Below are 14,660 nucleotides of genomic sequence, written 5' to 3' on the forward strand. Positions count from 1 at the left end.
TTATAAATGTGTTTTCCATTTATCTGGGCAATAATAACTTTCATTAGGCAAAAACCCAAACCAGTAACTTCCAAAAGCTTCAGTAAAATCAGTGAATCAATAGGAAGTTGTCAGTTCTAAGTAGATATAAATTAAAATAGCAGTAATATAAACACTCAGGAATAAAAATGTTCTGAATATACACTTTGGACTGTTATGTATTTTCCCAGTAATTATAAAAAATGTTGTATTGTAGAATTTATTCAAAGAAGTGATGATGTTATAATGCTCAGTGATTATGTCAGAGTGACGTAATAATACATCTGCTCAAAAGAGTCAACCTTTGTTGCGGTTAAGTTCTGAGCAACGGAAGCAATAACAGCAAGAAGGACAGGCACATAGCGGCTCTGTGATTTACTTGATGCATTTGCTGCAGTGATGTACATCAGTAGACTAGGGGCCAGCAAACAAGCTGCAAAATGGTTCGACATAAAAAGAACAAGATCCATGTAAAAAAATATAGTGGTGGCCAATCAAAAACTGGTTCTCGTTGGGTGAAAAAGAAAATTTCAGTTATTATTTTAATGTAAGTGCTGAAGTACTGTTAGTACTTCTGGTTAATGTGTGTAAGTTCTGATAGTTCTGCTGAAGATTCTTTTTCTTACAGTTAGTAAAATTTATATATATGTGTGTGCATTTTGTAAATAGTACTAAAATTACTGATAAAAACAATTAGATATTTTTATGTCTCAACATATAAATTTGCTTTATTTGGGTTATTTTAAAGAAGTGTTTTCACAATCAGCAGGTAAAAGGTGAACAATTAGATGTATTTCACAGAATCCACAATATTGTGTATGTATACATACACCTGCACACCCATGGAAATATAATGGAAATACTATAGTTTATAATCAAGGTATAAATAGATGAATAAAAGTTGACAAAAGTTGCAAACTATGAAATGAGTTGAATATTACATTCTAAGAATTTGTGATAATTAAGCATAGTTTGTGTGGTGCAATATATAGCCTAATTTATTTCCCTTCCTAAATAAAATTACCATCAAATTATATATCCATCTAACCATCCATTTATTCAGATCGGTTGACCCATATATGAGCCCTGTCACTGTAATTACAGAAGAATGGCAGTCATTAGTGAATTTATTCAAAGGCCATTTCTAGCAATGCATATGCCATGAGTAATTTTCCCCAATATAAATCTTATTCTTTCAAAGGTCAGGAAAGTGTAGAAAATAGGTGGTTATGAGATGAATGAGTAGCCCTTGTTTCCTCTCCTTAGATGTTGTTTTAGCCAGGCTTCTGAAAGTAATTCTTTTTGAGAAGTTACTAAGGTTATGTGTTGAGGGATCTGTAAGAACTTGTCCTTACAAAGGATTGTGCTTACAACGTAATTCTATGTTGCGGTTGCTTTCCTAGTTAAGTAGGAACCAGAGACACTGAAACTCTCTCTCTCCCATAGCATGTTGTTCAGTCACCTCTCATCAGAGAGCAGTGGTCTCATGAAAATTACTGATTAAAGAAACACTTTTTTCAAATACTGTTTTCTCTCTTCTGTCTTCATAAAGTAATTCCTACTCCTATCATTTACAGACTGAATAGTCCTCCTCTTTTACAGATGAATGGTTAAAAAGATGAGAGAAACTGCAGTGTGTCTTGCTAGCATTAATTTGTACTCCAGCGGCTCATATCTGCAGAGCTCAGGACTTGGTCCCAAATTCAGATCTGCATGACGCTATAGCAAACTGATGTAGAGCTCTGCTTCCTGCTGCACAGGTGATGTGGAATATCCCTGCTGCATGCTCCGAGGCAGCCTAATGCCCATGGTCCTTTTATCGCTGGAATAATTTAATCTCATTTGAGTAACAGTTGGAATAGTTACAAAAATATGGTTTAGGGATTATAAGGTTTATTCCTGATTATACTACAAATACATCAAATGTCAAGTATTCCTCAGAAATATAAATGTACTGATCTCTCCAGGGATATTTAATAACAGTGTAAGACTAGTAGGGATTTAAGTGGACTATAACATAGTTTTAAATTTAGGGAATAAAATAAATTTATAGCCATTGACCTATGGCCAGTCTCAGCCTTGGTTCAGTTTTGCAAGATGATTTGCCCAAATCCCTTCCTCTACACAAGTCCTGCTCCTCCAAAATAAATTACTGACTTTTGGCCTGTGTCCCACTGTCAGAAAATCTCATAGTTCTTGTCCATTCTGCTCCTCTTGCACTCTGTGTTAAAGAGCCTTCCTAGTCTGATAAATTCTATGTCCCTAAAAAATAGGAACGTTTCTGCTGTTCTTTCAGTAAGCAGTGGTGGTGTTGGGGGCATTTTATGGATTTTTTTTAAAAATTTCAGTTCAAAAGTCTCACAAAATATGCTGCCAGCCAGTTGAGCTCCTGAAACCGAGAACAGGGCAGATGAGCACAAATATACTACACTCACTGTTCACCAATACTTTGTATGACACTTCTGGCTTCATGCTTCCTACTAGGCATCTTCCTGTAATCCCTCAGATAGTATTAGATTTACGTGGGGATTCCTTTGAACTATACTGTACTCAGGCTTTACTTCATCATCCATGTTGCTGCTCAATTCCTCTATATGCCAGAGAAGACCTGGATTAGGCAAGGTTTTGAAAACATTGAAGGAGAGAAACAGAGCAAGTGAAAGGTGTGAAAGAGCCACTGAATAAATATGAGGAGAGAGTGCACAAATAGGGGAAGGAGTCAACAGAGTTATGCCAAGAGTAGAAAGAAAAGACAGTGGCAGAGGTGACAATATGAAAATGGAAAAGGAAGTGATAATTTTCCTCTCCCAAATACCCATCTGCAAATGCTGTTAGCCGAATTCCCACCAAACATATTTCCCAGGAATCCTGTTCACTCAGGAGAAGAGACCCACGTTTTAACTTGACAAGCGGATTGTCCGATAAGAAAATCACACTCAAAAATATTTTTTCCATCATTGCTTTGTGTCCAATTCACACAAACTCGAGCAGTTTCAGAAAGACAGCACTAGAGAATTAGATCTATGTAATCGAATAATGCCTGCAATTCACTTGATACCACTTTTAATAAAACATTTTAAAAGGGTGGCATGCTTTACATATGTTCGGGTCATCCTGACTCTGGGGTTTCTTGCATAATTGCATGAAGGAAAACTTGGTATCTGACTAAATAAGGGATTTGGTTCTTGGAAAACCCCAGCAGACTGAGTGATATGGGCAAATAGCAGCAAGAAAAAGGTGGTATTCCTACATCTGGTAGGTTTATAGATGTGTAGAATTGAAGTGTTGAGTCTGTTTTAAGAGAATATTTAGTTACATGTTTGTTCTAAACAAACTGACGTCCTCCAGTTTTGTTGAAGTGAAGTTTCTTTTTAATACTTTTTCTGTTTTGCAAGAGGTTTACATAACTTTTCTAACTTTTTGAACAACTAAGAACTGCGAAAGCTGACTTGCAATCCAATCTTGTATAATATCTTTACTGCTATGATTTTGTTACCCTGCCTTCAATAGTAATACAGATCTCCACACAGAAGGAATTAATGCTCTTTAATACTTTTATTGCACTGGAATAACATGATGAGCATGTATACAGGGTGTTAATTGAAATGCATTCACCATAGCATTGCTATGTAATATTATTTACTTTGCATGTAACTGTCAAAACATTTTTTGTACTATTTTGGAGGACAGATCAGATGGACCACTGGTGTTGTCAGTTACAGCAGCAACCCCTCTTTCTATAGACATTCATGTCAGCCACTGTTTTAGACGTCTCCTCACAATTTTATAATTCCTTGATTACGCTTCAATCCACCATAGCTGTGATGTCTTTGTAGAAAAATCTTCTCTTGCCTTTACTTGAATATCTTGCTTTTGAGTATCTTTTACCTTCTGGAACGTGAGCAGCAGGAGAGAGGGAGGATATCTGCTGTGCCCAGCTTCTCAGTGGCCTCAGTATGTCTACCAGAGAAGACATTTAGTGATGTGCTGAGTCAATTCTACAGACAACCTCTGCTCTTGTTAAGTTTTGTTAGCTGTTCACCTGTCCACACTCCTTTTGCTTCAATCTGACATCTTCTCGGTTACCTTGTATTAATTTTTTTGTAGGAAGCTTTTGGACACTGAGGATGAGCTCTCTGACATCCAGTCGGATTCGGTCCCGCTGGAAGTGCGGGACTGGTTAGCTTCTACATTCACGAGGGAAATGGGAATAGTGAAGAGGAGACCTGAAGAAAAGCCCAAATTCCGAAGCATTGTGCACGCTGTACAGGCTGGGATTTTTGTAGAAAGGTGAGCGCTGTCTTTTCTTACTACAGCAAGTACTGCATTTAACCACAGTGTCTGTCGTTGAAGATCCCCTAAGTGGTGGGATGAACCTGAAGCAAATCTTTGAGCCAGAATTTAGGTTTCAAATTCTGCCATTGCTCTATTTTTCTATACAGAAATCCAGATGAAACCTCTACATTTGTAATGAAATCTCCTGGACTTTGGAAAATTCTGGGAATGAACTTTATGGCTTTGAAACTTCTACACTAAAATGTACCAAAGACTGCACTAACATAGAAGAGTAATATACCAGCGGAGGGGCTTTTCTCATAAATTCATAGAAAGATTTATGTCGTCTTTGGGATCAGACCCTTAAATAGCTTAGTGTTATTTCACAAACTGTGAAAGATTAATTTAAAAAGGAGTGCTATTCCTTAATATTTTATTTGTTCTTTTAGGATGTACCGAAGAACTTCTAGCATGGTTGGTTTGGCTTACCCAGCAGAAGTGATAGTAACATTTAAGGTGAAATAAGTTTAATCATTGTGGAATTTAAATGTATTTGTACTTATGTTTAGTGACTTTTAGGGTGAAATGAATATATTTTTCTACTGAACATACCCTAGCCATAGTTAGTACTACAGAAGTGAGCGCACACAACAGAGAAATTCACAAATAGCGTATGATTCTGTTTATTGTTTCACTGATTAGTTGTGATTTCGTTTAGATGTTATTAAAGCAATAGGATGAAATTTGTATAGAAATTTTTATAGAAATGTGAGACATGGTTTTATCAGCTCCCAGTGGTATGGTAATCAGTGTCTCAGCCAGCAGCATTTGTTTCCTTTTTAGGAAAGAAAAAGGAGAAGTAGTATTGGGATAGAGCTAACAAAAGAAGCTGCAGCTTATGGAACAAGTACAGTATTTGTTGTGAATTTAAGGCATTACTGTAGTTCACCCAAAGGGTGATCTTTTATAGTAGTAAAGTTCCTATAGCTATGTATGCAATTAAAAAATGATATTTCTTGAGAATGTAGTACCTCACCTTTTCCCCTGAAAGTCAAGCGCTGTTATATTATTCTCAATTTGCTATATGGCTATAGTGTTAATGACATTGCATAATAGCCTGTTTAAAGGATGGGTATTCACATTAGCTCCACGAGGTTCTACAGACAATTTGTACACAGAAAGTTAAATTTGAAAGATTAAGGCCTTTGATTCAAAGCATACAAAGTCGCATAGGTCATGTTACAAGTATTTTATTCATAACTGGCACAACTATTTTCATCATTAATATTGAAATAGTCATTAATGTGTTATCTTTTGATAGTTTAAAAGAGTTGGACAATAAAAAAACACCAAACTCTCCCCATTCCCTCCAACTCCCCCAAAAAAATCTTTTCCAGTGATTAACTGGAAACCTACTTAAACAGATGGATATTTTATGTTTTTTTTCTTTTCCCCTCATCTACAGGATGTTGATAAATGGTCTTTTGACGTATTTGCCCTAAATGAAGCAAGTGGAGAGCACAGTCTGAAATTTATGATGTATGAGCTGTTTACCCGATATGACCTTTTGAGCCGTTTCAAGGTCAGAAACTAGCCACAAATAAAAATATGTATGCAAAAATAAGTATGTGAAATTTAAAATACAAGAAAGGCAGGATATGTTTGAAATGGTTTTTTATTGTACAATGCAGTGCAGAATTTCAAAGAATATGGCAGATCCGACATTGTAACATGCCAGTAGTTCTACCAAATGGAACTTCAGCCACAGCATGCAAATTTTTCTGCAACCCAAAAAATGGAAAGCTATGTAGACCCATGTCAAGTCAGTTTGGGATGGGATGTTGCTAGTGAGCAGCTAAATGCTGTAAGCATTAAATAAGCAGATTATGTATACAGCCTATTTACTCAGCAGTACTGAATCAGTGTCCCAGCTTCATGGAACAAAGATTCCTAATAAGGCAGAAAACTGTAGTTAACCCTAAGTACTTTTTTCATGGTCTAGATCATAGTATGTTGCCCACCACTGTGCAGGGGTTTCAGCTGAACCTTCCTCTCCTAACCAGCTTGGGGGATAAATAAAGAGAATGCTGCTTTTCCATGGTGTTTGCAGGGTGTTGCAATACAATATGGAGTACTTATAACCAACTTTGAAAGGCTGAGACAAAAAATGGATCAAAATGCCAAATTTATCATTATAATAGTACTGAATGAAAGTTTCATTATAGTTTCAAAATCTCTCCACTGCAAAACTCCATGCTCCTTTCAAAGAGGCTGCCTCACCCTGAAGTTGATTTGAGTATTTTAATTTTAACCAATAACCCAGACTCAGCTTTTCCCATCAAGCTTTTCCCTTCAAGCTCTGGGTGCTTGAAGTCAGATCCATGCCAGGGCTGCCATTAGCAATACAGTCAGAAAGCACACAATGTTACTGGCTCAGTGTGCTTAATCCCATTCTCAGTCTCACTGTTTACTTTCCAGGGCTTTTAAATAAAGAAAAAAATCTTAAGGAAAATGTCATTTCATTATATGGGTGTCATGGTTTAACCCCAGCTGGCAGCTAAGCACCACACAGCCACTCGCTCACTCCCCACCTCCAGCAGGAAGGGGGGAAGAGAATTGGAAGGGCAAAAGTGAGAAAACGCATGGGCTGAGAGAAGAACAGTTTAATAATTGAAATTTAAAAAAAAAATGTAAAGAAAAGGAAAATAACATAGAGAGAGAAATAAAACCCAAGAAAGAGAAGTGATGCAAAGGAAAACAATTGCTCACCACCAACCGACCGATGCGCAGCCAGTCCCCAAGCAGCAGCCCCCTGGCCAACCTTCCCCCTAGTTTTATTGCTCAGCATGACGTCATATGGTCTGGAATATCCCTTTGGTCAGTTGGGGTCAGCTGTCCCAGCTGTGTCTCCTCCCAACTTTTTGTGCACCCCCAGCCTACTCGCTGGCAGGGCGGTGTGAGAAGCAGAAAAGGCCTTGACTCTGTGTAAGCACTGCTCAGCAATAACGAAAACATCCCTGTATTATCAACACTGTTTCCAGCACAAATCCAAAACATAGCCCCATACTAGCTACTATGAAGAAAATTAACTCTACCCCAGCCAAAACCAGCACAATAGGAAAATAAATGGGACTAGATAGTACCTGTACTTCATACATTGCCTGGAGGAAGACAAGGAAGGGAAGTCATACTATCAGATTCAAGGAAATGTTGTCTCAGGCGGGTAAAACTGGTGAAGGAAAGGAGATAATCCTATTGTTAGACTCCTCTGTTATGCCTTTATTATATGAGCAATCTGTGCATTCCTGGTACAGACAGACAGACATGTCTTGAAAACTATTTGGTTGATAGCTCTGCAGTCTCTTGTACACTAACCACATGCTGTGCATGGTGTATGTAGAGGGATGTAACATCTAAGAGAATTGGGTGAAGACTCCCTGATGCATGTAAAATATTAGACCTTTAAATTTGAAAATTTTCTTTTGTTGTTTGTTAACTAAATTCTATGGTATATTTTGTGGTTCATTTATTGCATGATTAACTTTGCAGCTGTTGCACGAAAAAAACATTTATTTTAATTTTTGCTTCTCCCCAGATCCCTGTTCCCAATCTTATTTCATTTGCTGAAGCTCTTGAAGTTGGTTATAGCAAATACAAAAATCCGTATCACAATTTGATCCATGCAGCTGACGTTACTCAAACTGTGCATTACATAATGATTCACACTGGTATCATGGTAAGAAATACTGCAAAGTTCAATTTAATTCTTTTCTCAGACTTTGCTGTTTTGGATAAATGTGTATATGTGTCTTTTCTTAAGGAAAAAGCTCTCTTGAAAATTGTGCAGAGATAGATTCCAAACTACCATTCAGGCTGTGAACTTTATGTCATTTTAACAGTTCTTCCAGGCTGGAACTCTCCTAATGCGGAGGAAAAAAGGAGAAAAAAATCCTCCTTAAACCCTTTTTGCTTTTCATTGCCTGGGCTTGGGTATTATGTATCATACTAAAAGAGATATATTTGTAGAAGTGGGCAGGTGAGATTTTTTCACTTCCACATCAGAGCCTGGGAGGTGTGATCAGGCAAAGAAGCTTTAGTATCTGCTGAGGTCCTGGCCATTGAAAGATATACTGAATCAGTGCAGGCTTACTTAAATACTCTGCAGCTGCTTTTTCTTTTAGTTTATAACCTTATTTAGGATTGCTCTTGCATACTGTATGTGCCTATAGTAGGCAGGAGATTGCATTTGCCTTGCAGTATTGCAATATCCCAATATTTTTCAGTATTTTCTTTGGGAACTGAAGTGAGTCTGTGCAAGCATTTTTACTCTAAACACTTATCTTAGATTTAATACCAGCAGTAGGAGTCTCCTCACTATCAGCTTGCCAGACAGAAGTAAATACTGACTGAAAGAAAACGGACACCTCTGTCAATAGCCTTTTGATGATTTGTTTTCACTATGAATGCACTTGTTTCAAAAAAAAAAAAAAAAAAAGGTGGGAAGTGATAGTGTCTGATTTCTGTTTGCAGAGCCATGAAACAATTCCATAAGACTTTTGGAAAGGAAAATTTTAGGGCTGACTCTAGATGTTTGTGCTCCAATATATACACAATAAATGACAGTCATTCACTTATGTTAAGCCTTTTCTCACTGAAAGCTTTGCCTTTGGCTTCAGTGGAGGCAAGAACAAGTCCCTAGGCATTGCAGGGTTTGATTCTGCTGTTTGAAGGAAGTGTTTTGCTTCTAAGCATCAAGTTTTTAAAGCTCCATTTTAACACAAGTACTACTTGCAGAGTGAAGCCTGGAGTCTTCACCAGCCAAGATTCCTTTTCACTTTGAGATGTTTTCTTGAGAAAGGACTTCCATATCAAACTGAAGCATAGGCTAGACAGCTCTTGCCAAGATGACTCCAAACCAAAGTTGTTGTATACGATGTTCACCTATCAAAATAATAATAAAAGAAAAAGCTTGAAGAGATTAGATCATGGTTCCCATCCTACCCTTGTCTTCTACTGTAAGATCAACTGCAAGCGTTAAGTGATGTGAGACATGTCTTTGTTGCAGGTGTACACCTGGATCAGCAACTTAACAGGGAGGAAAATCCCTTTGTTGTATTATACATTACAAACATCCCTTTGGCCCATTGTAACTGTGCCCCTCCGCCCTTCAAAAAAGACAACAGCATCCAGATTTTCTTTGTGATGCCAGGACAAGGTTCCAACTTCCAGAGCTATCCTAGTCAATTTGGGATGTTTAGCCATTAATTAAACAACTTTGCAACACACTTTGTGTACCTCTGAACACTGAATGAAGGAACCTGTTTCATATTTGAATATCTGCTATTCCACTGGGTGCACACGAGAATGAGAAAGGCCTCTCCAACTCAAGTTTTAAAATATTAGCATCTTAACCTTGTAACTGTACTTTGATGTGATTTGGACAACTATTTTCAGAAAAGCTTAGACTTTATTGCTGTTACTTTGCTGTAAAACCTCATTAGTGTTGCAACGCTGCTACAAAATATTCCTATAAAATTAGGCCAGGTTTTAAATATACACATTTGAATTGCTGAATTATGATATTGGAAAGTTCTTGGAAAGATATCTAACTAGCACAACACTTAGTCAAGAGTGCCTTCAAACAGATGTAGCTTGCCAGGCAGAACGAACGTTTATAGAAATCAGTGTTTGAAAGAGGGCCTAGTGATTCTGCAGCTTGCAAAGTATTTCTGTCCCAAATGTCATTTGCAGTTTGAGAATGCATCAGTATCGTGCAAATGTTCTATTTAACTTGTTGGGTTTTTCTCCTGTTCCCTGGTTAACCCTACAGAACCTTACTCAATAACAATTTGAAGTTTGCTTCTCAAGCTGATACTTTTCAGAGTATGTCCATTGTAATGCCTCTTTTAACTCTGCTGTATCTTCTAACAAATACCTGTATTGGAGTCAATTTAATGCAACTCTATATCAAATTCTCGTGTGGTTTTTGCAGATTGGCATGCGATTTGAAGTTCTTGTGCTTTCATTGTATCTTAAGGAACTGATCCTGACTCCCAAATCTTGCAAAGAATCGCTGTCTTCCTTGTTCACTTCTGAAAGACAAACTGAAGCAAATGTTTCAAAAAGCTAGGTTTTAGAAAATCCTTTTGGCGATTCCTGTTCTTGAGGTCATAGATTTTGTATCTTTTATAGGCACCTGGAAAACAGCCATATTTCAGCATTTGCCAAAAAATTTGGCTGATCAGAGTTTATGCTTCTCCACAAGCCTTTAGAGAGATTCCAGTGAAGAATAACACATATTCAGAGTCGCAGTTAAAGAAATAAAATGATCATTGTATTTTCCAAAAGTTACTGTCTATCTACAGAAACAAGATCCAGCCACCTCAGATCAATGTGTTAGAAAGTTACATATCACAGATGGCACACAATCTATTAACCTTCCCAAGAGATTAAATCCCAGATGATACGACTGAAATATATAACTCAAGCTTGCCTTTATGAAGTCTTCATCTTTATAAAGATTTAAAAATCCAAGTCCCAGGGAATACATCTCGTAAAGAACTTTTGAGTCATCGATCATCTTCCCACCATCCCTCTTCTCCTCCCACGTACCTGTATTGCTCAAGCTAAAGGAAAAAATGTCTTTAATGTCAATAAGTGCATTGTGAGACTCCCTTCCTTACTCATTTTTTAATCCATCATTGCTTAAAAAAGTAGTTTGAACCAGAGCTCATGAAAAGTTGAAATGAATCTATTTAGTTATAAGCAATTTATAATAGTGGAAAACATCTCTCAATAGAAGAGAACTTTTCCAATAGGTGGTACACCTGCATGGCATAGTATCTTCCAGGAGGGAAGCAGGTTACAGCTCTTTGCAGTCTTGCAGACCTCCAGATACCTGCTTTTCCCTCTCCCTTTGAGAAAAACACTTGTTAACTGTCTCTCTAAGAACTTTCTCCTACTTCCTTAGAAATCCTTTAGCTAAAGTAGTTGTCTGATTTGAATACTGATCTGAATTTTGACTGTACAGCCACAGCCTCTAGAATACTTGCTCTCATATAGTACCGTATGAAGTTTCTGTGTAGCCCATAGATATTGTTTGTAAGGAATGCTCTTCTACTTACAAATGCATTGTCTAGCAACTATTTTCGTTACTAAAAAAGCTGATCTTTGAAAAGGCCTCTTAAAGAAAAAGTTTATGTTTAGTTTTAGTTACTAATAATTTCTGGGTTTCTATTCTCTTTGCTATGTTGAAAACATTGTGAAAGCCAGGACTGGTCATAGCCTGGTTTCTTGTGACACACAATACGATGAAGGTCATCGTTTCCATTTTTAGAACTGCTTACAGTACATTCTCATTCCTCTGTTGTGACCTTTTTTAATCTATACTGCTTCACCAACAGCCAGTACTTGTTGTTCCTCAGAAGTCTTATTTTGTTGCTGAATGACCTATTTCATTATTCTCGCATTACTTATGAATATTGACTGTTTCCTTTCTTCTTCTTTGAAAGAAGTACTTCTGTTGGCAACTTTTACTACTTCTTGCGGCTTATTCATCTTATATCCATTCATACACATGTATGTGCATATATGGGTGCATAAGGATGAGATCATTCTTCGATCCTTTAGTACAGAAGCTTACTTCTACACTAAAAAAATCTGAAATATGTGTGGAAATGCTTGACTGGCATTTGACTTAATCAGTCCTATGACTGCGGGGGTTAATTATAATATGATTTTTCTGCCCCCATTTTTAGATGGAGTAAATTTTCTCCTCAAGGATGATCTATCATTCAAGAAATAGAACTTGAAAGATAAAATAACAGGTTATTTTACAAACCGAGTGATACAGAACAGCCTCAGTTAGCAAGAGGTATAAAAGTGCACAAAACTCTAGGGTCTGCATTATTTTGTATATATGACCTGTATTACCTTTTGTTCTGTGTAACTGTATAGTAGCCTTATGCACCCTTTTTTTGCATTAGTACAAAGTATGATAAAATTTGGAACAGAAAAATCTCCCGTGGGCCTAATTTTAGTGCTATGTACACTGCTAAAATATAGTTAATGCTGATGTTGTACCTAGAATTTATTATGAACTGTATATATCGTTCACTAAAAGACAAACTATAACCTTAACTTCATATCAAGTTTTTAGATGAATATACCATAATTTGGCAAGTGCCATGTATGGGCTAGCAGATTAGATACTTCCTACTCAAAATAGCTACAGAGTATACCATGTAATTATTTTAATAACTTCTTATATTTTTGGCTGCCAATATTCACTTTGCTAGTGAATGGACGTTAACTTGGTCTTAGAGAAATCATAATAAGTACAAGGACTTATTTTACTGTATAATACTGAAGTGTTATGGATATATAGTTACCTGGAATAAGACAAGAATAAAGTTTACTAAGTTGAAGGTAATGCAAAACATTTCCAATACTGTAGTGTTTAATCTGAGTTAGGCTATTATAGAAAATATGACTAAGATTTGTTTTTCATTTACCAGCACTGGCTCACAGAACTGGAAATTTTAGCAATGATCTTTGCAGCTGCCATCCATGATTACGAACATACTGGGACCACAAACAATTTTCATATTCAGACAAGGTAAGCGAAGTGGTCTCTTAAGTGTCATATCTGGAGTTTGCTGTTCATTGGTCTGAACTGTTTCATTCCTCTTACTGATACAGCCAGGAAGTAGCCAGGTCATTCCTGATTTTACAGATTGCTTCCTTGACCTCTGTACAGTTAATGGGACTGCTCACATGAACAAAGACAGTGTGGAAAAGTAAGGAGTTAGCTCCATAATGTTTGAAATAATTATATTTTGGAGCTGGTATGTCAAGAGAGATTTCAAAAAGATTCAGAACACAAACTTGAAAACCCCTCACCGCTCTATTTGCTCGCTTAAATTCTGATACTTTCGACTCAAAAATTTCTTCCACAGTGTCCCCAGAAAAATACTACTTCATTTTCAGCAATGTGTCTGCACTTACTTTAGGTGCTATGTTTTGTTTCAAGTTGTGTATTAAACTTACAGGGTCATAGTACAGAGGGAGAAACCTTCAAGTACAGCTTTAGAAATACCTACCACGAGTCCTCTTCTAGCATGTTTTGACAGCATCTGCAGTAGTTACGAAAAAGAAATCTAGAAAGAAATCCAGTTTGAAAGTCAGGCTAACTGTATTCTCATGCAGGCACAATGTGTTATCCTAGCCTCTGGTCCAGAACAACAGCATATACCTCTCTCCCTTAAAATATTTTCGGCTTATCAAAGGAAAATCACTGACCAATCCATTACTGGGTGATAAATGGTACACCTGATACTTAACCTAGTACAAAGCATCTTATTGTTCTCTCACACTAGGCTACACTTTGTTTTTAGTATCCTCAGCTGAGGAGTCTGCTTTACCTGCTCTTGAAAAAAAAAAATTCAGCAAAGCACTGGCATATTCTACCAAAACAGCTCTGTGCTAGAAATGCTGCTACTTTGAACAGAAGCATCCTTGCGCTCACGTATAGGGATAAAGTGCCCAATGGTTACTTTTAAATTAAATCCGTAACATACTTGTGCCCTGAGATGTGCCCTTCTATAATGAACAAATTCTAGATCTGCAGCTGAAATAAAGACATAATTCTTTTGTCCCTGAGCGTAGTCTGGCTAAAAATAAACTTCGGTTTGTAGTTCCAAGTTTATATTACTTTTCTATTTTTGTCCTTAATATTTTGCTCTGAAGCATTGCAGAAGTGGAAAATTAATTAAGCTGTTAGCCTTTGAATTTTACTTGGGCATACTTGCAAACAGGTATTTGTTTTGTGATGGAGCTCATTCTTCCCTCCTAGTGGAACTTCGCCCTGATGTGGCATCCCAGGGCCATGATTCCAGGCATCTTTTGCCTGAGAAAAGCTGATGAAATGGCTGTCATAGTCATAGAAAATCTTAGCGCTGTTTAGAACTAGCCATAAGTAGCTATGTGGATCAAAGCGTGCTTCATAAACATATGTGATTGGCAAATCACAGATTTTCCCACGATTTTAGTAGGGTTATGGATGTAAACATATTCATTATTTAGGTAGGTTATGGTTTGTTTCCTCTAAATAGAGTTTCCAATCCTATTTTCATTTTTCAGATTCCTTGGTACCATACCGTACATGTGGGTGGTTAGACTGAATATATACTATTGCTCAACATAACAAGAGGTTGAATTTACCTCATTAATATCATAGTAAGATGCGCTGCTAAATCATCACACCCTTCTTCTAGTACAGACTTCTCAGTTGACCAATGAGACTCATGAATAGTTCTATCAGAACAGAACTGTAGCAGTGTGGGGAGACCCGAAGTTGCTCAGCAAGT

General features: G+C 37.1%; 1 protein-coding gene across 1 annotated transcript in view; it reads left to right on the plus strand.

The window, feature by feature from the left end:
• PDE1A (phosphodiesterase 1A) overlaps positions 1-14,660 on the plus strand; it is a 155,120-nt gene that overhangs the window by 107,304 nt on the left and 33,156 nt on the right. Inside the window, exons 3-7 of the mRNA XM_050899779.1 lie at positions 4,126-4,308; positions 4,743-4,809; positions 5,759-5,875; positions 7,889-8,029; positions 12,810-12,910. Coding sequence (XP_050755736.1) covers positions 4,126-4,308; positions 4,743-4,809; positions 5,759-5,875; positions 7,889-8,029; positions 12,810-12,910 — 609 coding nt within the window. The remainder of the gene's footprint in view (positions 1-4,125; positions 4,309-4,742; positions 4,810-5,758; positions 5,876-7,888; positions 8,030-12,809; positions 12,911-14,660) is intronic.

Source organism: Gymnogyps californianus, chromosome 7 (genome assembly GCF_018139145.2).
Source record: "Gymnogyps californianus isolate 813 chromosome 7, ASM1813914v2, whole genome shotgun sequence".
NCBI classification, from domain to species: Eukaryota; Metazoa; Chordata; class Aves; order Accipitriformes; family Cathartidae; genus Gymnogyps; species Gymnogyps californianus.